Source organism: Xenopus laevis, chromosome 8L (genome assembly GCF_017654675.1).
Source record: "Xenopus laevis strain J_2021 chromosome 8L, Xenopus_laevis_v10.1, whole genome shotgun sequence".
Lineage (NCBI taxonomy): Eukaryota > Metazoa > Chordata > Amphibia > Anura > Pipidae > Xenopus > Xenopus laevis.
The window spans coordinates 1,632,612-1,657,316 of record NC_054385.1 but is presented as its reverse complement, the minus strand read 5'-3'; the positions used below and the strand labels follow the sequence as shown (position 1 = coordinate 1,657,316).

Here is a 24,705-nt window from a genome sequence, read left to right as displayed (position 1 = left end):
ACAGAGAAGGAATGTTCTGGGCACACAATAAGTTATACCCTCATACTGTACTGTCTAAGGGAATCAATATGGCACCTCCTCCCATATGTATAAGTACAAAAATACAGAGAACAAATGTAAGGGAAATAATATGAAAAGGGCAGTGAAGTAGCTGCAGAGTGTTAAGGAATCACAGTGCAAATACTAAGTGTTAATCTGGCAGAGATATTGTATTTATTGACTCGGTGCCAGGGTACAAGTTCAGGCTCCTTCTGAGTAAGGTGTGCCCAAAGCATGCCAACAGTTGTATTTGCACAGCCGGTCACAGATGTAAGGAGTATGGCTAACGACAGTGTAACATGGAATAACTGCATCAAAGAAGGCAAAACCCACCTAAATTTGAGAAACTCCCCCATGTACACTGCTTCTTTAAGAGGTGGTTCCCCTTTAAGTTAACTTTTAGAATATAATAGAATGTCTTTATTATTTATATTTTTTATAGTTATGCAATTATTTGTCTTCTTCTTCTGACTATTTCCAACTTTCGAATGCAGGTCACTGACCCGAGCAGAGAAAAAAAAACAACTGTTTTGTGAGGCTACAATTTTATTGCTACTTTTAATTAGTTATTTTAAAATTCAGGTCCTCTCCTGCTGAAATTCAAAACTGCAAAGTCTCTGAACAAAAAGGGGAATAATTAAAAATAAATCACAAAAAATAAAGACCAATTGCAAATTGTCTCAATCAATATCAATCTCTACATCATATTAAAAGTTTACTCAAAGGTGGAACAACACCTTTAAAGGCCCCTCCCACTTGCCCATAATTTGATTGGCACAAATCACATGGTATAACTAGGTCATTGAGTTCTTTAGAACCCCTACCAGTTTGGGAATGAGCTGCTCAGGGGACTGGATTACATGTTCCTCTGGGATGTTCCACTGCAGTTTGGGGGGAGTCTTTGGATGAATGAGGTAGCTGTGCATTCCCACCATCCTTGCTGCACAATAGTCATTCACATAATCGTCCCCCACGTGCACGGCTTGGTGGGGCGGCACTTTGGCCAAGCTCAGAGCCTTATGAAATATGCCCAGGTGGGGTTTAGCAACGCCTGCACTCTCAGCGGTGACTACAAAATCAAAGTATCTCTCCAGACAGCACTGTCTCAGCAGCTCCTCCAGCCTCCTGTCAAAATTAGAGATAACTGCCATCCTGAGCCCCAGATTTGTGCAGGAATCTAGTGCCTCCCTGGCTCCTGGTACCAATGCCCAGTTGTGGGCAGTGGAGAAGTCTTGGTACAGCTGTTTGGCCAGGGACTGAACGGTGTCAGAATCCTCAATGCCAGAAAGTCGGAATGTCTGTAACACCACATCCAGCCACCACTGCCGGGAGCTCATGCCCTGTGCCAACCCGTAGTTTGGGAAGAGACGGCTGTGAGATCGGTAGGCATTGCGGAAAGATGTCTCCAAGGTGCCGGGGTTCACACAGAGGCCTCGCTTCTTGGCTTCAGCATAATACTGCTGCCCCACTGGCACACGGACCCGCAACAGGGTGTCTTTCACGTCCCACGTTATCAGCCGCAAGCTCATCTTTCATTGGCTGCTCCAGAAACAGAGAGAGAGTAGTTAGAGGAGGGTCAGAGCCAAATGTTTGGGGAAAATAGTTCCATTTCAGAGATTTTTTACACAAATATACAGAGAAGGAATGTTCTGGGCACACAATAAGCTATACCCCCATACTGTACTGTCTAAGGGAATCAATATGGCACCTCCTCCTCCCATATGTATAAATACAAATATACAGAGAAGGGATGTTCTGGGCACACAATAAGCTATACCCCCATACTGTACTGTCTAAGGGAATCAATATGGCACCTCCTCCTCCCATATGTATAAATACAAATATACAGAGAAGGGATGTTCTGGGCACACAATAAGCTATACCCTCATACTGTACTGTCTAAGGGAATCAATATGGCACCTCCCTCCTCCCATATGTATAAATACAAATATACAGAGAAGGAATGTTCTGGGCACACAATAAGCTATACCCTCATACTGTACTGTCTAAGGGAATCAATATGGCACCTCCTCCCATATGTATAAATACAAATATACAGAGAAGGAATGTTCTGGGCACACAATAAGCTATACCCTCATACTGTACTGTCTAAGGGAATCAATATGGCACCTCCTCCTCCCATATGTATAAATACAAATATACAGAGAAGGAATGTTCTGGGCACACAATAAGCTATACCCTCATACTGTACTGTCTAAGGGAATCAATATGGCACCTCCTCCCATATGTATAAATACAAATATACAGAGAAGGAATGTTCTGGGCACACAATAAGCTATACCCTCATACTGTACTGTCTAAGGGAATCAATATGGCACCTCCTCCTCCCATATGTATAAATACAAATATACAGAGAAGGAATGTTCTGGGCACACAATAAGCTATACCCTCATACTGTACTGTCTAAGGGAATCAATATGGCATCTCCTCCTCCCATGTGTATAAATACAAATATACAGAGGTTATGTTGCAATAAGAAGGCATATGATAATAAAAGGCATTAAACTGTAAATGGAAGTTGAAGAGAAGAATTACCAGAATCCCCCTGTGATTTGTACAATAGACCCTGCTGTTATTTATGTGCATAACAGACATGTGTATCTGTAGGGGCAAAAAGTTTTTTTTTTTTAAATTACGGGAAACCCACAAAAATCACAGAACACAGTTAAGAAACCCCCTAAGGGCAACAGACAGTGACCACTTTATACAAGAATAGAATAGAGAAACATTAAGTGCCACATTAAACTGTCAGTTCCCCAATAAACGATATCTATTTGCTCTCTGCTTTCGGTGGCTGTGCCAGTCTATAGGGTGTCAGTTGAGGGAAGGGTTGATCCCTTGGGAACACATAAGAACCCTTGTGGTGCTTTCCCTTGGCGCTGAGACTGCAGGGGATACCAAGGCTGTGATTAAATGCGGAACACATTGTGGGTGATTCAGCTGCCATGGAAATGCCACTCAACTTTAATTATGTAGCAACACTGATGCCCTCCCTGCCCCCTCTCTCAGTGTCAGGCTTCCCCCAAGGGACAGGAAGTGGAGCCCAAGAGCTTACAGTTAGATGCCAGCTGATAATAACAGTGCTGGGCTCTAGCTGCAGCCCCACATACAGGGTGGCGAAATGGAAGGTGCCTGGGTGGGTCTGTTATCACCATATGGGACAAAACACAGGGATAGAAAGAAGGCAAGTGCCATGTCACTGCTGTTACCCGTCTATTAAACGTCCATATACTGCCACCTTGGTGGGACAACTAACACAAGTGTAAAGCTCACAGCCCATTCACACCCTCGTTCCCACTCACCGGAAGGGAAACACAAGGGCAGCTCCAGGTCCGTTTCTTCCTCCCGTCCCCGAGCAGAGAAACACGCGTTGAGCAAGAAGGTTCCGCCCCGAGGCTGTGCATGTGGGGAAAGGTGAGTAGCGGCCTTGGACTGGGAGTATTTAATGGAGGCTCCGCTCTCCCGCTGGAACCTAATGGCAAGAATAATAATAGTAATATAATAATAACTAAATAAGGATTCACATGATTGTCCCAGAGCCTCCAGTGTCCGGGTTATTCCTCCTCTCACATAACAACAACAGCAGCTCTCCCTATAATCTTAATCACCCCTCATATTTATCTACTACTACTGGGGTTCATCTCCCTCTTACCCCTCATATATTCACTGTCATCTACTTATTCCTGCTGCTGATTATATACATATATAGGGAGCTCAGTGATCCCAATGTTATTAATAGGAATAAAGATAAATATATAGGAAGGTCAGTGATCCCAATGTTATTAATAGGGAATAAAGATAAATATATAGGAAGGTCAGTGATCCCAATGTTATTAATAGGGAATAAAGATAAATATATAGGAAGGCCAGTGATCCCAATGTTATTAATAGGGAATAAAGATAAATATATAGGAAGGTCAGTGATCCCAATGTTATTAATAGGGAATAAAGATAAATATATAGGAAGGTCAGTGATCCCAATGTTATTAATAGGGAATAAAGATAAATATATAGGAAGGTCAGTGATCCCAATGTTATTAATAGGGAATAAAGATAAATATATAGGAAGGTCAGTGATCCCAATGTTATTAATAGGGAATAAAGAGAAATATATAGGAAGGCCAGTGATCCCAATGTTATTAATAGGGAATAAAGATAAATATATAGGAAGGCCAGTGATCCCAATGTTATTAATAGGGAATAAAGATAAATATATAGGAAGGTCAGTGATCCCAATGTTATTAATAGGGAATAAAGATAAATATATAGGAAGGTCAGTGATCCCAATGTTATTAATAGGGAATAAAGATAAATATATAGGAAGGTCAGTGATCCCAATGTTATTAATAGGGAATAAAGATAAATATATAGGAAGGCCAGTGATCCCAATGTTATTATTAGGGAATAAAGAGAAATATATAGGAAGGTCAGTGATCCCAATGTTATTATTAGGGAATAAAGAGAAATATATAGGAAGGTCAGTGATCCCAATGTTATTAATAGGAATAAAGAAAATATATAGGAAGGTCAGTGATCCAATGTTATTAATAGGGAATAAAGATAAATATATAGGAAGGTCAGTGATTCCCAATGTTATTAATAGGGAATAAAGAGACCAATATATAGGAAAGGTCAGTGATCCCAATGTTATTAATAGGAATAAAGAGAAATATATAGGAAGGTCAGTGATCCCAATGTTATTAATAGGGAATAAAGAGAAATATATAGGAAGGTCAGTGATCCCAATGTTATTAATAGGGAATACAGATAAATATATAGGAAGGCCAGTGATCCCAATGTTATTAATAGGGAATACAGATAAATATATAGGAAGGTCGGTGATCCCAATGTTATTAATAGGGAATAAAGATAAATATATAGGAAGGTCGGTGATCCCAATGTTATTAATAGGGAATAAAGATAAATATATAGGAAGGTCAGTGATCCCAATGTTATTAATAGGGAATAAAGATAAATATAAAGGAAGGTCAGTGATCCCAATGTTATTAATAGGGAATAAAGATAAATATATAGGAAGGTCAGTGATCCCAATGTTATTAATAGGGAATACAGATAAATATATAGGAAGGTCAGTGATCCCAATGTTATTAATAGGGAATACAGATAAATATATAGGAAGGCCAGTGATCCCAATGTTATTAATAGGGAATACAGATAAATATATAGGAAGCTCAGTGATCCCAATGTTATTAATAGGGAATAAAGATAAATATATAGGAAGGTCAGTGATACCAATGTTATTAATAGGGAATAAAGATAAATATATAGGAAGGTCAGTGATCCCAATGTTATTAATAGGGAATAAAGATAAATATATAGGAAGGTCAGTGATCCCAATGTTATTATTAGGGAATAAAGAGAAATATATAGGAAGGCCAGTGATCCCAATGTTATTAATAGGGAATAAAGATAAATATATAGGAAGGCCAGTGATCCCAATGTTATTAATAGGGAATAAAGATAAATATATAGGAAGGCCAGTGATCCCAATGTTATTATTAGGGAATAAAGAGAAATATATAGGAAGGTCAGTGATCCCAATGTTATTAATAGGGAATAAAGAGAAATATATAGGAAGGTCAGTGATCCCAATGTTATTAATAGGAATAAAGAGAAATATATAGGAAGGTCAGTGATCCCAATGTTATTAATAGGGAATAAAGAGAAATATATAGGAAGGTCAGTGATCCCAATGTTATTAATAGGAATAAAGAGAAATATATAGGAAGGTCAGTGATCCCAATGTTATTAATAGGGAATAAAGATAAATATATAGGAAGGTCAGTGATCCCAATGTTATTAATAGGGAATAAAGATAAATATATAGGAAGGTCAGTGATCCCAATGTTATTAATAGGGAATAAAGATAAATATAAAGGAAGGTCAGTGATCCCAATGTTATTAATAGGGAATAAAGATAAATATATAGGAAGGTCAGTGATCCCAATGTTATTAATAGGGAATACAGATAAATATATAGGAAGGCCAGTGATCCCAATGTTATTAATAGGGAATACAGATAAATATATAGGAAGGTCAGTGATCCCAATGTTATTAATAGGGAATAAAGATAAATATATAGGAAGCTCAGTGATCCCAATGTTATTAATAGGGAATAAAGATAAATATATAGGAAGGTCAGTGATACCAATGTTATTAATAGGGAATAAAGATAAATATATAGGAAGGTCAGTGATCCCAATGTTATTAATAGGGAATAAAGATAAATATATAGGAAGGTCAGTGATCCCAATGTTATTAATAGGGAATAAAGATAAATATATAGGAAGGTCAGTGATCCCAATGTTATTAATAGGGAATAAAGATAAATATAAAGGAAGGTCAGTGATCCCAATGTTATTAATAGGGAATAAAGATAAATATATAGGAAGGTCAGTGATCCCAATGTTATTAATAGGGAATACAGATAAATATATAGGAAGGCCAGTGATCCCAATGTTATTAATAGGGAATAAAGATAAATATATAGGAAGGTCAGTGATCCCAATGTTATTAATAGGGAATAAAGATAAATATATAGGAAGGTCGGTGATCCCAATGTTATTAATAGGGAATAAAGAGAAATATATAGGAAGGTCAGGATCCCAATGTTATTAATAGGGAATAAAGAGAAATATATAGGAAGGTCAGTGATCCCAATGTTATTAATAGGGAATAAAGAGAAATATATAGGAAGGTCAGTGATCCCAATGTTATTAATAGGGAATAAAGAGAAATATATAGGAAGGTCAGTGATCCCAATGTTATTAATAGGGAATAAAGAGAAATATATAGGAAGGTCAGTGATCCCAATGTTATTAATAGGGAATAAAGAGAAATATATAGGAAGGTCAGTGATCCCAATGTTATTAATAGGGAATAAAGATAAATATATAGGAAGGTCAGTGATCCCAATGTTATTAATAGGGAATAAAGATAAATATAAGGAAGGCCAGTGATCCCAATGTTATTAATAGGGAATAAAGATAAATATATAGGAAGGTCAGTGATCCCAATGTTATTAATAGGGAATAAAGATAAATATATAGGAAGGTCAGTGATCCCAATGTTATTAATAGGGAATAAAGATAAATATATAGGAAGGTCAGTGATCCCAATGTTATTAATAGGGAATAAAGATTAATATATAGGAAGGTCAGTGATCCCAATGTTATTAATAGGAATAAAGATAAATATATAGGAAGGTCAGTGATCCCAATGTTATTAATAGGGAATAAAGATAAATATATAGGAAGGTCAGTGATCCCAATGTTATTAATAGGAATAAAGATAAATATATAGGAAGGTCAGTGATCCCAATGTTATTAATAGGGAATAAAGATAATATATAGGAAGGTCAGTGATCCCAATGTTATTAATAGGGAATAAAGATAAATATATAGGAAGGCCAGTGATCCAATGTTATTAATTAGGGAATAAAGATAAATATATAGGAAGGCCAGTGATCCCAATGTTATTATTAGGGAATAAAGAAAATATATAGGAAGGTCAGTGATCCCAATGTTATTAATAGGGAATAAAGATAAATATATAGGAAGGTCAGTGATCCCAATGTTATTAATAGGAATAAAGAGAAATATATAGGAAGGTCAGTGATCCCAATGTTATTAATAGGGAATAAAGATAAATATATAGGAAGGTCAGTGATCCCAATGTTATTAATAGGGAATAAAGATAAATATATAGGAAGGTCAGTGATCCAATGTTATTAATAGGGAATAAAGATAAATATATAGGAAGGTCAGTGATCCCAATGTTATTAATAGGGGAATAAAGATAAATATATAGGAAGGTCAGTGATCCCAATGTTATTATAGGGAATAAAATAAATATATAGGAAGGTCAGTGATCCCAATGTTATTAATAGGGAATAAAGATAAATATATAGGAAGGTCAGTGATCCCAATGTTATTAATAGGGAATAAAGATAAATATATAGGAAGGTCAGTGATCCCAATGTTATTAATAGGAATAAAGAGAAATATATAGGAAGGTCAGTGATCCCAATGTTATTAATAGGGAATAAAGAGAAATATATAGGAAGGTCAGTGATCCCAATGTTATTAATAGGGAATAAAGATAAATATAAAGGAAGGTCAGTGATCCCAATGTTTATTAATAGGGAATAAAGATAAATATAAAGGAAGGTCAGTGATCCCAATGTATTAATAGGGAATAAAGATAAATATATAGGAAGGTCAGTGATCCCAATGTATTAATAGGGAATAAAGAGAAATATATAGGAAGGTCAGTGATCCAATGTTATTAATAGGGAATAAAGAGAAATATATAGGAAGGTCAGTGATCCCAATGTTATTAATAGGGAATAAAGATAAATATATAGGAAGGCCAGTGGATCCAATGTTATTAATAGGGAATAAAGATAAATATATAGGAAGGCCAGTGATCCCAATGTTATTAATAGGGAATAAAGAGAAATATATAGGAAGGTCAGTGATCCCAATGTTATTAATAGGGAATAAAGATAAATATATAGGAAGGTCAGTGATCCCAATGTTATTAATAGGGAATAAAGATAAATATCTAGGAAGGTCAGTGATCCCAATGTTATTAATAGGAATAAAGATAAATATATAGGAAGGTCAGTGATCCCAATGTTATTAATAGGAATAAAGAGAATATATAGGAAGGTCAGTGATCCCAATGTTATTAATAGGGAATAAAGATAAATATATAGGAAGCTCAGTGATCCCAATGTTATTAATAGGGAATAAAGATAAATATATAGGAAGGCCAGTGATCCCAATGTTATTAATAGGGAATAAAGATAAATATATAGGAAGGCCAGTGATCCCAATGTTATTAATAGGGAATAAAGATAAATATATAGGAAGGTCAGTGATCCCAATGTTATTAATAGGGAATAAAGATAAATATATAGGAAGGTCAGTGATCCCAATGTTATTAATAGGGAATAAAGATAAATATATAGGAAGGTCAGTGATCCCAATGTTATTAATAGGGAATAAAGATAAATATATAGGAAGGTCAGTGATCCCAATGTTATTAATAGGGAATAAAGATAAATATATAGGAAGGTCAGTGATCCCAATGTTATTAATAGGGAATAAAGATAAATATATAGGAAGGCTGGTATTTTTTTCCAGAAAAGGAGGCAACCCTACTGGTGACTCTATAGACTCAATAACACTTCAATCAGTGTCTCCCTGCATTGCCCTGTCTCCCTGCAGTGGGTGGCACCTACAACTTCTGTGCTGGAATCATCCCATTGGGCACCAGCTTTCATACCAACAGCACTGCTGCACGTGACTCCAGAGTCTGAGGCCAGAGATACAATATAACAGACACAAGGGCAGAGACATAAAGACAACTGGGTTTATTTGTATTTGTTCTCATTAAAACACAGTACATAGGACTGCTGTGCAGGTGGCTTTATAAAAGGTCCAGAGATTAGATCCAACTGTGTGACATAGAAATGAATTGTTGGCCTGTGGCAGTGAGATTCTGGGCTGGGTCAGTGGGGTTGTTGGAAGTCTGTGCAGTGAGGAATCGGCCCAAATACACTGCCCCGGCGCTGTACAGAGGTATACACAAACAGGAGGTCAGAAGCTTCATCAACATGCATGTCTTTTTTCCCAGGCCCACCTGGGGGTACCAACATATGGTTATTTATTGAATATGGCTTTTTTCGGGGGGTGGGAAGAGGGGGTTATTTGGGAAGCAGGTTTATCTTTCCTTTATCCAGTTGAGGAGCTGGGGGGTGTAGTAGGTGATGATGATATCCGCTCCTGCAATGGAAAGGCAGATACATGAATGACAGATTTATTAACCAATGGGGAGGCAGAAACATGGGATCACAACACAGAAGAGACTGTAGTCAGAAATAAAGGGGAAGTAATCCTATTAAACAGGCACTCACCGGCTCTCCGGAATCCAGTCATCGCTTCCAGTACGGCTACCTTAAGGTCAAAAGCATTAGCCTGCGCCCCGTGCCACAACATGGCATATTCTCCAGACACATGGTACACAGCCAATGGGAGAGCAGGGTGCTGGGAGACAAGAGGAGATACAAGAAGTGACTATTCAATCAGAGCTGCAGATAGACAGGGTATTATATTGACTGAGTAGCTGCAGAGCATCCTGTGCATAACAGGCTGGACAATTCCATAAGCATTGCCCCTCACCTTGTCCTTGACGTCTCTGACCAGATCCAAATATGGCATCCCCGGCTTCACCATCAGCATGTCTGCCCCTTCACGCACATCCCGGTCCTGCACAGGTGAGAGTAAGAGGGTGAGAGGGGGCAGAACCTGAAGAAGGAAAGAGAACCCTCCACCACTGAGCCTTTCTACACACACCAATTCATGGACCAATGGCTACTTACCACTGACCGGAGGGCGAGGCCCCTGGCACCAGGTGGAAGTTGGTAACATTTACGATCACCAAAGGCGGGTTTGGACTGCGCGGCGTCCCTTTAATAGAACAAACATGAGCATCATAGTGACCAGCCCAATGACAATTCTATATTCCAACTACATGCAGCAGTTGGGGAAGGATCTACTAAACAGTGTTACATATGCAGAGCTGGGGTATCACACATCCACTCTCTTGGGGGCAGAATTTGCATCTGGGGGTTCTCCAACTGCATTCATGTCTATGGACAGAGGAGCTCCCTCTAGTGGCTCCATCAAGCACCTTTACCCTGCTGCAATGTCATTTCTCCTGCAGCCGCTCCAGTTTATTGAAGCAGGAAGTCACAGCACATGGGCCTCGAAGCTAAAGGGCAAACAAAACTTACCTAAACGGCCCATAAAAGCAGGAGGCGAATTTGGCGCTGTAACTCATGACGGACACCTGCGGGAAAATTCATAGATTTAGTGCATTGGCAGCAGCACAAAGTACTATATGGGGGAAGGCATATCCCGCGGCACCTGCTTCCTCTTTCTATGCCACATTCCAAGCAGGAAGACGGAGGTGCACAACAGGAAATTGCTTCCCCCTGCACATGAAATATAAAAACCCAGAATGGATACATACCTTGTTTCCCAGGTCATTGGAGATCAGAGCCTGCTTTATGGCGCCAATTCGTCCATCCATCATGTCTGAAGGTGCAACGATGTGACAGCCTGGTACACAGTAACAGAGACTTAAAGTTCAATGCCACCTGGATGCATTCTGCTGCACTCAATTGGCCATACATTGTAGTTATTTATGGAATTAGCCCCAATTACATGCCCTTAACTTCCGTTCAAATCCCACAGCAGCATGAGACCCAGTCATGAATAGGGGCCCCATACAATTACCTGCACGGGCATAAGCAAGGGCCACTTCTGCTAATCTCTGGCAGCTGCTCTCATTCTGTATGCTGCCATCTTCTCGTAGAATCCCTGCAGTTGGGGAAGACATAAAAGAGGCAACTGAGACAAACAGCAATAACGAAAGGAGAGAAGATTCGAATAACTCCCAGGGGCTGTCTGAGGATTCTGGGAGATGTAGTTTATATAAGGAAGGAAGCAGAGCTCTCACCACAGTGCCCATGAGATGTATAGGGACAAAGGCAAACATCACATGCAACGAGCAGCTGGGGGAACTTTTCCCGAATCCTCCGTATGGCCAATATGGCCGGCGTGTCGTCTGCGTCTGCTGCGGAGCCACGGTCATCCTGGAGAGAAAACACAAATGGTAGTGTCTAAAACTGACAGTTACAGCCATAATGTAACATACAAGTCTCGTGTATATACACAACGTACCTTAGTGACTCTGCTTGGGACCCCGAAGATCAGCACGCACTTCAGCCCATTGTCCACCAGAGGGCGCAGCAAGACATCCAACTGGTTTACCCCATACCTGCAGGGAGAGAACACAATCTCTTATGGAAAGATCCAGAACCTTCAGCTGACTGGCACCGTGGACCATGGATCTGTGGCTTCCCCCCTTACACCTGCCCTGGCATAAATCCCTTAGAAGTGCAGATTTTGTTCACGGGAGCTTACACAAAAGCTTGCAATCTACTGTGAACAGGAAATGCAGGACACATTATGCCCCCATGCACCAAATTACTAATGGGCCTCCTCCACACAAATGAATAATGAGTAAAAAGTTGTACTCTCTGTTAGGCCTCCAAACGTGCACCTGGAGCAGCCTATCAAATGTTAGATATTACTGATATAAAATCCTATTGGCTAAGCTGTGTGAGGGGAAAAGTGCCAACAAGACCATAATATCCCCCAATAACCTACCTGGCTTGGCCTGGCAAGCTGGGAATGTCCTCAACAGCATCCGAGTTATCCCTGAAACCACAAAAACAGCAACAAAATAACAATCGTCCTTGCTTTAATAGGACCATGGGAAAGAGAACAGCCCAGGAGCAGGAAGTACAAAGAATCAGAGCTCTGTACCTGGGTAAGTACTGGGGGAGATTGGATTCATTTACCCAGGGGGAGGTTCCTGTCTGACCATGGGAAAGAGAGCAGCCCAGGAGCAGGAAGTACAGAGAGTCAGAGCTCTGTACCTGGGTAAGTACTGGGGGAGATTGGATTCACTTACCCAGGGGGAGGTTCCTGTCTGACCATGGGAAAGAGAACAGCCCAGGAGCAGGAAGTACAGAGAATCAGAGCTCTGTACCTGGGTAAGTACTGGGGGAGATTGGATTCACTTACCCAGGGGAAGGTTCCTGTCTGACCATGGGAAAGAGAACAGCCCAGGAGCAGGAAGTACAGAGAATCAGAGCTCTGTACCTGGGTAAGTACTGGGGGAGATTGGATTCGCTTACCCAGGGGGAGGTTCCTGTCTGACCATGGGAAAGAGAGCAGCCCAGGAGCAGGAAGTACAGAGAATCAGAGCTCTGTACCTGGGTAAGTACTGGGGGAGATTGGATTCACTTACCCAGGGGGAGGTTCCTGTCTGACCATGGGAAAGAGAACAGCCCAGGAGCAGGAAGTACTGGGAATCAGAGCTCTGTACCTGGGTAAGTACTGGGGGAGATTGGATTCACTTACCCAGGGGCAGGTTCCTGTCTGACCATGGGAAAGAGAACAGCCCAGGAGCAGGAAATACAGAGAATCAGAGCTCTGTGCCTGGGTAAGTACTGGGGGAGATTGGATTCACTTACCCAGGGGGAGGTTCCTGTCTGACCATGGGAAAGAGAACAGCCCAGGAGCAGGAAGTACAGAGAATCAGAGCTCTGTGCCTGGGTAAGTACTGGGGGAGATTGGATTCACTTACCCAGGGGGAGGTTCCTGTCTGACCATGGGAAAGAGAGCAGCCCAGGAATAGGAAGTACAGAGAATCAGAGCTCTGTTCCTGGGTAAGTACTGGGGGATATGCATTAAATAGCTCACCAATCATTCATCAACATTCTGGTGTTTATTCATTCCCATCATCAGTGACATAACACAAGGTACAGCATCAGGACACAGTTGTGCTTACGTGATAAAGATGGGGTACATGAGGTTGTTGGCATCTAGACTGGTAGCAGTGCTCTGCCAGGCCCGGAGCACAGGGTGGAAATAGCCGCTGTGTAGGATGGAGTCTGCCTGCATATTGTCACACTCTAAAGAGCAGAAGAGATTGAATGGCAGCATTAGTTACCCTTTATCACATTCACAGCGCTGTTATCTCTGTAGTTATTTGTCCTTTTTATATTTATATATTCCTTCTTGATACAGACCAATGAGTTATTTACCCTTCTTCTGCCTCCTCTTCACCCCCACGAGTGCCCGTCACAGACAGTAAACACTGGCAGTGGCCTTGGCATATTGGTGTTACCTCTAATCTGCCCAGGGAATGTGGGATCCTAGCAACCAGATGGCACGTTAAATGCCAGGCTTGGAGAGAGGAGTATGAAATCCAAGCTAGCTATTGGGCACAAGAGCTTACATTCAGTGGAGAGGAGCATGTAACATTTATACAACACCCCACCCCCCATGGAGTCGGCAGGAGCATACCAGTTGCAGGGGATAGGAGGGGTGTGAGGGACCTGGTGTCACTATCTCAGTCTCCCAGGGAAAGGTCCTGCCCAGTGTTCAGATAAGAGAAATGCTGAGTCCCACGCAAATTGCTTTCTCCCGGTATATCTCATAAGGGGGCAACATGGGAGGCAATAAAAGTGCCTGCGTGGGTCTGGTTGTGACTGCTACCCACAGCTCCCAGGCTCTGCACTGCTGGATCCGACTCTTGAAACAATGTTGCAGCTGATTGACAGACCTGGGGGGATACCTCACACACTACATTGTTTCAGAAGTCAGAACCAGACCTTTTATTGTTACTGTTGTTCCTTCCTGTAACCTGTCATGCTGTTCTGGGGAGCTGGGAATCGTTTAGGTTTGCCACATTTTCCAGAAAAAAAATACCGGCCTTCCTATATATTTAACTTTTTCCCTATTAATAACATTGGGACCAGCCATCATTTTTACCGGCCAGGACTGTAAAATACCGGGCAAGTGGCAACCAATCAGAGAGCTTTATGACTTGTGGATATAACCATGAGCTCTGCCATTCATCAGCTGTGTAGTCATTAGTGTTAGTCATTTATCAACACAGGGCAAGTTTGCCCATGGGCTATAACCAATCAGATTGCTACATACATTGATCTACTTGCAGCTGCCTTTAAAAAGCTAATCACTGATTGGTTGCTATAGGTAACAGCCCATGGGCAAATTTGCCCAGTGTTGATAAATGAGCCCCAGTGAGTAACTGCACCGAGGGTCAAATATGGGAGCAGTGGAAAAACCCTCAAAATGATATGGCACCCCATATGGTGTAAAAGTACAACTCCCAGAAGCCCTCTGGCTGAAAGTGCAAGTCCTGTGCTCTCCCCAGTCCCCATACACAGCACACTCACCTCTCCAACTGGCCAGTGACTTCTGATCTCTCTGCGCTACTGCTGCTCTATGTCCTCTATGTCCCACATGCACAGACTTCCACCATGTGACCAGGAAGCGGAGCCCAAACCACGCCCCCAGTAGTGTAGGTGCGCGGGCACCACCTAGTGACACAATATGAGTAACACAGCTTTAGGGATACCCTGCTGAATATTGCGCTTCATGTTGAGAACCTTCATTATTAGTATTTCCTTTAGGAAAGCGGTTAATTGAATGAATCTGATGACTTTGCGTCCCCAGAGCTGCGCCCTTTATGCCCTCAACAACAAAAACTAGCGCGAACGTGAAGGATGGGACAGCAGGCACCGATAGGGTTGCCACCTTTTCCGGAAAAAAATAGTGGCTTTCCTATATATTTATCTTTTTTCCCTATTAATAACATTGGGATCACTGACCTTCCTATATATTTATCTTTATTCCCTATTAATAACATTGGGATCACTGACCTTCCTATATATTTATCTTTATTCCCTATTAATAACAGTGGGATCACTGACCTTCCTATATATTTATCTTTATTCCCTATTAATAACAGTGGGATCACTGACCTTCCTATATATTTATCTTTATTCCCTATTAATAACATTGGGATCACTGACCTTCCTATATATTTATCTTTATTCCCTATTAATAACATTGGGATCACTGACCTTCCTATATATTTATCTTTTTTCCCTATTAATAACATTGGGATCAGCCATCATTTTTACCGGCCAGACCAGTTAAATACCGGCCATGTGGCAACACTAGGCACCGACCAGATCAGTGTGGGTAACCGCAGCCAGTGGAGCTAATCTGGCACATGTACCCCCAGGGCTATTCAGGCACATTAGACATCAGGGCCCCTGGGTTGTGTCCCCTACTGCTCATATAAGATCTAAATACACAGTGATTGAAGATTACTCAACACCAGGGCCAATGGCAGAACAAAAGGGGGTGTGGACCCCACAAGTGCAGGGGGGCCTGGAGTAATAGTGGGTCTCCATAGATTTCATAAACATTGCAAGTTGGGGAGCCTGAAAACCCCCCACTCATGTTTTTTCCGTTATCCAGTAGCTGCACCTGAGCAACAATACGATCCATCTCCTTCCCCACCCACACCATAGCAACGGCAACAATAGGATTCCACGAGGCTCCAGTCATTGTTACTTTCTATTCATCTTTTAGTCAGTCACACCACTACCTGGTTGCTATGGTAAATTGGACCCTAGCAACATGATAGCTACTGAACATAAAGAAGGCACAGAAGCAGGACTTATTCCAGAAATCCTCCGACACATCGTGACTCCTTCCCAATCCCAATACATTATATCTGGTCTGTTTAACTGGAGCAATTTATGGGCGCGGAGCCAGAGAACAGTTTGTTATGATAAACCGCCCCCTGTGTGCCAGTTTCCCATGATCGGCTGTCACTGCACATTTGCCTGGAGAGAATGACATGCACATTCCAGGAAACACGGCATCTGTGCAATTAAACGGCCTGCAAGGGGGGCACATTAGGGGGTTTTAGCCTTTACCATGGGGGTTATTTCCATAAGAGAAATCTAAATAATAAGCACAACAGTATACACACATTAATAGGGATTCAGGAGGAGATTCCTATGATGCCCACCTACGCGTGCCCATGCCCAGGTCAGTACTCAGAAAAAAAGCAGCATGTGTAACAAAAGAAACATTTAATATCACAATCTCCACTGATATACAACGACTCCCATCACACTGGGTATAGAGCTGCCCGCCTGGCACTGTGCCACATGTAAACCATAGGAGGGCTGCCATCTAACAGCACAGGGCAGGCCCAGGAGAGAATAAGCACCCACAGCCCTTGGGTTGGAGGGTAATAGTGGTGCAACCTCTTTGGCAGCGATGCAGTAAATAAATCCAACCTTAAGGGTAGGACTACAAGGCCGACTTGGATGCGTTACCGTCAGATCCGACAATGCTCGACAAAACGCCCGCGTCAAGTCGGATGCGATGGGAAACAAGGTAATTAATACAAAAGTTGCATGGTGTCGGAGCGTTCGTATGCAAACACTGCATGCTGCCACTGCATCTGACAGTTGTGTCGCATCGGACGAACGCTGCGACACTTGTACTAATTACCTCGTTTCCCGTCGCATCTGACTTGACGCGGGCGTTTTGTCGCCCAGCGTCGGATCCGACGGAAACGCATCCAAGTCGGCCGTGTAGTCCTACCCTAAATCTCATTGTATAGGAAGCAAAATCATGTGACACGGCAAAACAAGGACCCCCAGGGAGGGGCCACAAAGTTCCGTCATGTTGTCTTGTGGTCAGTTCTCAACTTCCTCCTCTTCCACTACTTCATCTTCTTCCATCTTCTCATCTTCCTCCTCGTTCTCCTCTTCCCGGCTCTTGTCCTGATCCTCAGAGTCGGCCTTTTTCTCCTTGTCTTTCTTCTTCTGCTCTGTGGCCTCTTTCTTACCTTTCTGATCCTGCCTGTAAACTGGAGGGACAGGACAATTAGATGCACTGCTTGTAAACTGGGGGGTTTTGGCTCTACACAAACACGGCAATATCACAGTCAAACACTAGCATAGACAAGGTGGGTATCAGATATATACGTAACACCCAAGCGGGGCACTAAGCAGGGCGGTGGTGGTAGTAGTAGGAGGAGGCTGGTACCTTCCAAGGATTCTTTCAGAGGTGTAAGAAATCGCTGGAATTCCATCTCTTCCATCGCAGCCAAAACATCACTCGCATTGAGAGTCTTGCGCTTCCCCTTCATGGCGAAGTTATTGGCACTGCAGGGAGTAGAGAAGCACAGAAAGTCTAAGAATAATAACCCAGTATTGTTTCTTTCTCTGTATATTTGTATTTATACATATGGGAGGAGGATCCTTACCAAGATGTCGCATACAGTACAAAGACACTGGCCGCCCGGGATATTGCACTGCGCGCTTCTTTGGAGATATTAACCCCTTCTGGGAGCTGGAAGAGAAGACAAGTGGGTTGAGAAGAAGCAGATTTAGTGATATACAGATATGGCGGTTGTACAGGCATCAGGACAGACAGCTAAGGCTGGTCACTTACAGCCTCCTTAATGATCCGCGTGACCACGGCGTTGGGCAAGTTGAGATCTTCGGGTCTCTCGGCCATTGCACTTGGCTACAGCTGGAAGGAAGAAAAGGGACAGGATCTGGGTTACTATTGGCTGGGATCTGACACAGGATTGTGGCAGTTGCTTTACTTGTTATTGGCCTACAACTCCCACCATCCCCTGCTCAGAACTGGTTTCATTTATAAGAAGGAAAAAAAAAAAAGGAGTTTGCAGAGGCTACTGGGAGCTGTAGTCCAACAGTACTAAATCCAATTTAGACACCCTATTGCACCTTAGGGCCACACTTCGGAGCCCCTCACTGACAGGAAAAATAAACAACCGAGCTCTTCCTCTCACTCCACTTCCCGCCTTCCAGCCAAACGTCGCCACAACCACATGGCTGAAAAGGCACCTCCCCTTTCGCGACTCCCACAATGCGTTCCAGCTTGCGTTCCAATGCTCGCTCCCTCCCTCAAGCCTCATATTCCACCTATAGGCATAAAAAAGTGTCTGTGCTTGCTCCATATAAAATCAACGATGGAAATGGCGCGGTTTTTATTCAGATGTGAAGGGTTTTAAGCAAAGTGAAAATATCTCGCGTCTCAATCCTGTAAACCTGAGGGCCCAAGAAGCGTCAGACGTAGCGCAGCTAGCTCTACCAGAACGAGGCTTGGAACGTTTGTTGAGAATCTCCCTGGAAGCGTCCTCTGTTGTTATGGTAACCAGGAGAGGGTAAGTTTTTTTTCGTGTTTGATCAGTCGGGGCAGGGAGATATTGGGGTGAATCATGTGGGCTCCCCGGCTTCTGAGCTGAGCATGGAGTGGGAGAATGAGAAAGCACAAAACTGACTCGATATTTAAAGTGAATATTCCCCCAGATTTAATCAGGGTGAGTGAGTTGTTATAGGAGTCGTGTCTGCTCACCAGAGTCAATCAAATCTCATTATGTATCATTGCTACTCGTGTCTGACTGTGTCTATTCTCTGCACCGCTGCTTCTGACTCCTGAAACAATGTAGCAGAAGCTCTTCCTGGTCTTGGTTATACCCCAACATCGCTGACACACTGCTGCTTTCTTTCCAGGTCACTTCTGGCCACAACATGGAACTGGATGAGACTATGTGTAAGGAGCCCGTGTGTCAGCACCCGCAGTGCTGGGGTTCCTTCCACAGGATCGACAGAGGGATCCCTCATTACCGACCCCTGGGCTATTGCCAGAGATCCGCCAGTACAGAGGAAGGTACCTGCAGCTTATTGTTTCTTCTCCTTCCTGTACACATGCTCTTATTATTATAATTGGGATTATATAGTTATGTGCTTATCTATTCCATTCTCCTAGCTAAATCAGTGGCAATCCTGGCTAGCCAGCAGTTCTCTAAGGGTCCGGCACACAGGCAGATTCGGGGAGATTAGTCGCCTGGTGACAAATCTCCTCTTCAGGGCGACTAATCTCCCCAAACTGCCTCCCACTGGCTAAAATTTAAATCGCCAGTCAAATGGCATCCTGCAGACGATTTACATTCTAGCCAGCGGGAGGCAGTTCAGAGAGATTAGTCTCCCCGAAGAAGAGGATATTTGTGGCGGGGGGGGGGACTAATCTCCCCGAATCTGCCTGTGTGCCTTGACACTAAAGGTGAACTGATTCTCTCACATGATACTATTGCCCTGATTTCTTAATTCCCTGCCATAAAGCAAGGCAGGACTGTTGTTCTGCCAGACAGAGACAGGAATTATATTTATTTACTTTCTCAGGGGAGACATAATTATATAGCTTTCTGAATTTAAACAGGCCGTGTGCCTCTTTGAGTTGACTTTTAGTATGATGTAGATGGGGTCATTGACCCGCTTTTGAATCCTGGAAAGAAGAAGAAGAAAAAGACAAATAATTCTAAAACTATAAAAATAAATAATGAAAACCAAGCAAAAATTGCTTGGCCATTCTGTAACCCCCATTAAGGTTGGAGGACCACAAGTTTAGTTGGAGAAGCAGGGAAATGGTAGAACCATACTGACCTCCAAGCACAGGATCTGCCCCCCTATATTTACACCACTGCCTTTGTTGATCTAACAGGTGGGCTTCCTGTGCTGTCAGTGAGCACAATGCCTGGCCCCCCGCTCTCTATAGCCAGACATTTGCATGCAGTCTCTCCCATCAGACTTGCAGGGCTGTCGTACTCTGCGCTCTATAAACTCTACAACAAGACTTCCAGCAGGTATGGCAACAACACTATATATATATATATATAGATAGATATATATATATATATATATAGATATATAGACATTTACAAGTCACCATTAGTCACTAATGTGAGTACTTTTCCTTGGTATTCCTTGCTGCTAGCATTGCCAAGAAGATGCTCCCGAATGTCAGTTCACACAACGAATCCAAAAGGTCTAGAACAGTCGGGCACAGGGCCTCTCCCAGACACAAAGTGAGTACCACATTGCCAGGGACCTTTACTTACTGCAGTTTTATATATCTATATGAAGGGCATGTCTCCCCTGTATTCTATGTATACGTGGGAATGGGAGCTGCCATATATCAGCATTGCTGACTTTTGTTACTCTGAGCTTCTACCCACAATGCATTTCTTTTTCAGCCTGATGTTACAGAGAACAGAATCACATCCTTGGTATGGATGCCAACCACTCTGTGCCCACAACAGAAACAGGAAGAGAAGTGTGTGGGGGGTACAAGGCAAAGCAGGGATGCAGTGCACTGGGGCACAGACTGTTGGGTTCTGAACTGATTGCTGTTTTCTCTCTAGACTAAAGCCCCTCAGAGTTGGAATAACAGAGCTCACATTGGAAAGACTTCGATGTAAAGATGTGAGGGGTGATAGCGGGGACATTGAAGTGGTAAGTCTGATAGTAGAGTTAGTCCCTGAGCTCAGGTAAATGACAGCAGCCCAGAGCATGTGCTGGGAATCAGCAGGAAGAAGATAGGGGTTTCTGGGAGCATCGTTAGGGGCACAGATCTTCCTTGCTAATTGGATGTGGTGTCCATGGCCTGGTGCCCAATGGTTGAGGTTTATTTATACTTTAAAGAGGCACTGAATTTTAGTGCAATAAATAATACCTGCTAATATATAAAATTAGGGTGACTCAATATGACCCTTATCACCCTACTTGTTTTATTTCTAAGCCAAAACTTAGAAGAAAGACTCAAGTTCCAACAGGCGGGTGTCCTCATAACCTCTCACTGACCTGCATCCAACCCTCGGCCAGGGGATCCATGAAATGCAGAGCATCGGGCAGGTAATATGGCCGCACATGTTGTATGAAAATGGTGATAAAACTTCACTTAAATCCTATGTGTTTTCCTGTCAGCTCAGCCACGGAGAGCATGTTAGAGTTCAAGGGGAGGTATAATGGGCAGCATATCGACACCGGGTCTTTAACACTGTCCGCTCCAGAAGTGGAGAACCAACGGGTCGTTCTGCATAGTGTTAAAGACAAGCACCAGCAGGGGGCAGTAAGAGCAAGCCCTGTGTACAAGCTGGATGATAAGGTGAGAGCTGGAACTCCCATACACCTCCATAAAACATCCCATCTGTACCTCCCTGATATAACTGTAGGTGGGGAGGGTAAGACCGCCCTTGCGTTCCCATTGAACAGCAGTGACATTATACAGGTACCAAGGGCAAGTATTGTTTTTATTATTTCAGAGTTATTTCTACACATACACATTAACACCTGTTGCACTTCCCTTTCAGCATCTGGAAGCTCTAAATGACATGGAAATAAAAGTGGAGAGCATACGAAACCAGTATTACCTGTGGAACAAATACATGGGCCTGGCCAAGCACAGCGGCCGAATGAAAGCCCAAGGTAACACACATGTCAGAGATCAGTAATATCTAAAACATTGCAGCCTACAGATTGGTGCTGTGCGAAGCCCACAAGCAAGAAGCAGAGCTGCATTTCAGTGAATATTACAGACAAAGTGGTTTCACTTACACCATATACATACATTGGGGGTAGATATGAATACAGAATTGGCAGAAACATAGAGGCGGCAAATGTATTCTGTCTTCCTATACAGATCCCCAGTCCTACAAGGAGCAAACACTGAGTAGTTACAAGCAGATGACCCTGGGAGTGATTGGGAATCTGCGGCTTTACCCCTACGATGGAGATTACTACAAACAAAATATGACAACTTCACTTGAAGGTATAAAGGAAGCAGAATATATTTATTCTCTTGTTGTGGGGCTGCTGCTATAAGTGGAGCCCTCCGTGCGTGCAGCTAAGTATCCCAGCATGCTTCATGTGTCTGTGCTGTGCCTGTAGGTTCCACACCCTATGCCTGTGGCTCTGACAGGAGCAGGAGACTCATATCCTTGGGAAGTGTCTCTCATGGCTCCTGGGCTGAATCTGACCAATCAGTGAGTATGTAATGAGAGCGCGGGTTCCTTTATTATAACACTGCACCATGTTTCTCCGTCCACTGAGTCCCATTAGTTACTGATCATAGTTTTGTGCATCAGTCTGCAGGGACGGACTCATTACCTGAGAGCGGAACAGCAACCCAGAGAGAGGAGGCTAATGCCGACGTCACTTCCAGGCCCGATGTTCCAGACATCACACTGGGACTGGAAGGTCAGAACAATTTTTCATTTGATCCTGCCATTAGATTCCTGCTCAAGAGCTGTGGGAGATTCAGCTGAATTCTGACTATTGAAATAGTGTAGCAGGTCAGCTACCGTATGCAACATTGCTTCAGGAGTCAGAACCAGCAGTGCAGTGAATGTAAACAGCTGGGGTGATACTGGTTTCAATAACAATGACCGTTACCACATGAGGGAGGAATGAATGGATACTGGGAAGTTGCTTAGAATGATCTTTCAGTTTTTGGGTAGCGTTCCCATTGGAAACCTTTGGCTGCCTAATCACAAAGCCAGGGGGTCCCTAGTTACCTGCCTTCTAATTCTCATTGCCCTGGTATTGTTCTGTCCCACAGTGCTACAACAGACACACACTCTTGGAGATACAGGAACTCTACCCACTGATCCATCAAAACCTGCAATCAAAGACGTCCAGGCACCACTGGAACCAGTAACCCTAACCCCACAGCCAAATGCACCTCCCCCAACCCCAATGAACACTGAGAATTAAAGGGGCTCCCAATACTCCTACTCTCATATACTGTCATTTACTATCTGATATTGTCAAAACCAACAAAAAAATAAACAACACACAAATTGTATTGTATTGTTAGCTCAAGTTTCATAGCTGTGTCAAGCAGATGAGTCTTTCCTGGGAGTAGGTGCTGTCATATTGCTTGACTTAATTAGCAGTATGGCTAGAGTTTGCTACACAGTTTGAAGGAATGTTCTGGGCACACAATAAGCTATACCCTCATACTGTACTGTCTAAGGGAATCAATATGGCACCTCCTCCTCCCATATGTATAAATACAAATATACAGAGAAGGAATGTTCTGGGCACACAATAAGCTATATCCTCATACTGTACTGTCTAAGGGAATCAATATGGCACCTCCTCCCATATGTATAAATACAAATATACAGAGAAGGAATGTTCTGGGCACACAATAAGCCAGGGAACCCCAACCTTTTGAACCCGTGAGCAACATTCAGAAGTAAAAGGAGTTGGGGAGCAACACAAGCATGAAAAATGTTCTTGGGGTGCCAAATAAGGGCTGAGATTGGCCATTTAGTAGCCCCTATGTGGATTGTCAACCTACATTGAGGCTCTGTTTGGCAGTACACCTGGTTTTATACAAACAAAACTTGCCTCCAAGCCTGGAATTCAAAAATAAGCTCCTGCTTTGAGGTCACTGGGAGCAACATCCAAGGGGTTGGTGAGCAACATGTTGCTCGCGAGCTACTGGTTGGGGATCTCTGCAATAAGCTATACCCTCATACTGTACTGTCTAAGGGAATCAATATGGCACCTCCCTCCTCCCATATGTATAAATACAAATATACAGAGAAGGAATGTTCTGGGCACACAATAAGCTATACCCTCATACTGTACTGTCTAAGGGAATCAATATGGCACCTCCTCCTCCCATATGTATAAATACAAATATACAGAGAAGGAATGCTCTGGGCACACAATAAGCTATACCCTCATACTGTACTGTCTAAGGGAATCAATATGGCAGCTCTGTAAGCTGTACATTTATATTATAAGTATAGAGAAATACATGTCAGTGTGACAGTGACTAACCAATTGTGCAGTACAAGAGTCGAGTGGTGCTGGTGCTCAGATGATCTCATGGGAAAGGTTTGTGACAGATTTAATGGCTCCAGGTGCTAATGTAAGAGCAGATGGAGTAGCTGCCAGTGAAATGGAAGGACGGATGCTCAGTGGCCAGATAGTGATGTGAGATGGTGTTGGGCCTCTGTTCAGTGAGACGCAAGAGGAGTTTGCCAGGTACACTACTACTGGGAATATACAAGTCACACTCCATTCTTCAGATGCTAAAAATGCCCCAGATTATTTAAATACAAGGAGTATTTAAAGCAGAAACTCGGTGGTGTTATATACATGAGTGCTGCACACTGTTCAGGTGTCTAAAATATTCACTGGCCAAACCAGAAAAACTGCATTATACAAACAGCTTGTGCTCTCCTCATTGGCTCATTCCTGGCGCTCTGTAGAATAGCCACCATGTCTGTAGAATGGACACCATGTCTGTAAGGTGAGAG

General features: G+C 42.7%; 4 protein-coding genes across 5 annotated transcripts; 1 reads left to right on the top strand and 3 right to left on the bottom strand.

Moving 5' to 3' along the window:
- Positions 1 to 583: 583 nt before the first annotated feature.
- hdhd3.L (haloacid dehalogenase like hydrolase domain containing 3 L homeolog) lies at positions 584 to 3,443 on the bottom strand (the record flags this gene model as incomplete). The annotated part of the gene is given in 2 exon segments (NM_001095511.1): positions 584 to 1,578; positions 3,363 to 3,443. A coding segment is annotated over 1 exon segment (735 nt). The 3' UTR covers positions 584 to 833.
- Positions 3,316 to 23,234, top strand: LOC108698123. Its single transcript, XM_041572266.1, has 13 exons — positions 3,316 to 3,474; positions 19,106 to 19,262; positions 20,094 to 20,235; positions 20,367 to 20,457; positions 20,626 to 20,705; positions 20,794 to 20,884; positions 21,171 to 21,283; positions 21,356 to 21,536; positions 21,742 to 21,856; positions 22,071 to 22,199; positions 22,319 to 22,413; positions 22,516 to 22,627; positions 22,989 to 23,234. Exons 1-13 carry the CDS (start codon positions 3,463 to 3,465, stop codon positions 23,141 to 23,143), a joined length of 1,473 nt encoding a protein of 490 aa, XP_041428200.1. The 5' UTR covers positions 3,316 to 3,462; the 3' UTR covers positions 23,144 to 23,234.
- alad.L (aminolevulinate dehydratase L homeolog) lies at positions 9,446 to 14,962 on the bottom strand. The gene is given in 12 exon segments (NM_001092524.1): positions 9,446 to 9,872; positions 10,004 to 10,133; positions 10,269 to 10,355; positions 10,469 to 10,556; positions 10,883 to 10,938; positions 11,122 to 11,210; positions 11,388 to 11,471; positions 11,611 to 11,746; positions 11,835 to 11,931; positions 12,324 to 12,374; positions 13,513 to 13,636; positions 14,927 to 14,962. Coding segments are annotated over 11 exon segments (993 nt in total). The 5' UTR covers positions 13,626 to 13,636; positions 14,927 to 14,962; the 3' UTR covers positions 9,446 to 9,810.
- pole3.L (polymerase (DNA directed), epsilon 3, accessory subunit L homeolog) lies at positions 16,628 to 18,477 on the bottom strand. 2 transcript variants are annotated; one of them, XM_018228793.2, is made up of 5 exons: positions 18,317 to 18,477; positions 18,018 to 18,098; positions 17,830 to 17,915; positions 17,610 to 17,728; positions 16,628 to 17,430 (listed from the first exon to the last, which is right to left on the bottom strand). In XM_018228793.2, the coding sequence occupies exons 2-5, from the start codon at positions 18,081 to 18,083 to the stop codon at positions 17,258 to 17,260; spliced, it is 444 nt and encodes a 147-aa protein (XP_018084282.1). In that variant the 5' UTR covers positions 18,084 to 18,098; positions 18,317 to 18,477; the 3' UTR covers positions 16,628 to 17,257. The 2 variants fall into 2 exon arrangements, with proteins under 2 accessions (XP_018084282.1, XP_018084283.1); XM_018228794.2 differs by lacking the exon at positions 18,317 to 18,477 and having other exon boundaries at positions 18,018 to 18,304.
- Positions 23,235 to 24,705: the final 1,471 nt, after the last annotated feature.

Excerpts from the sequence above, each read along its gene's own strand:
- pole3.L (XM_018228793.2), bottom strand. The coding sequence starts at position 18,083 with ATGGCCGAGAGACCCGAAGATCTCAACTTGCCCAACGCCGTGGTCACG. Across the intron at positions 17,916-18,017 it reads CGCGGATCATTAAGGAGGCT|CTCCCAGAAGGGGTTAATAT; the intron begins GTAAGTGACCAG and ends CTTCTCTTCCAG. Across the intron at positions 17,729-17,829 it reads GTACTGTATGCGACATCTTG|TGCCAATAACTTCGCCATGA; the intron begins GTAAGGATCCTC and ends TACTCCCTGCAG.
- LOC108698123 (XM_041572266.1), top strand. Across the intron at positions 20,458-20,625 it reads GGGCCTCTCCCAGACACAAA|CCTGATGTTACAGAGAACAG; the intron begins GTGAGTACCACA and ends TTTCTTTTTCAG. Across the intron at positions 21,537-21,741 it reads TGTACAAGCTGGATGATAAG|CATCTGGAAGCTCTAAATGA; the intron begins GTGAGAGCTGGA and ends CTTCCCTTTCAG.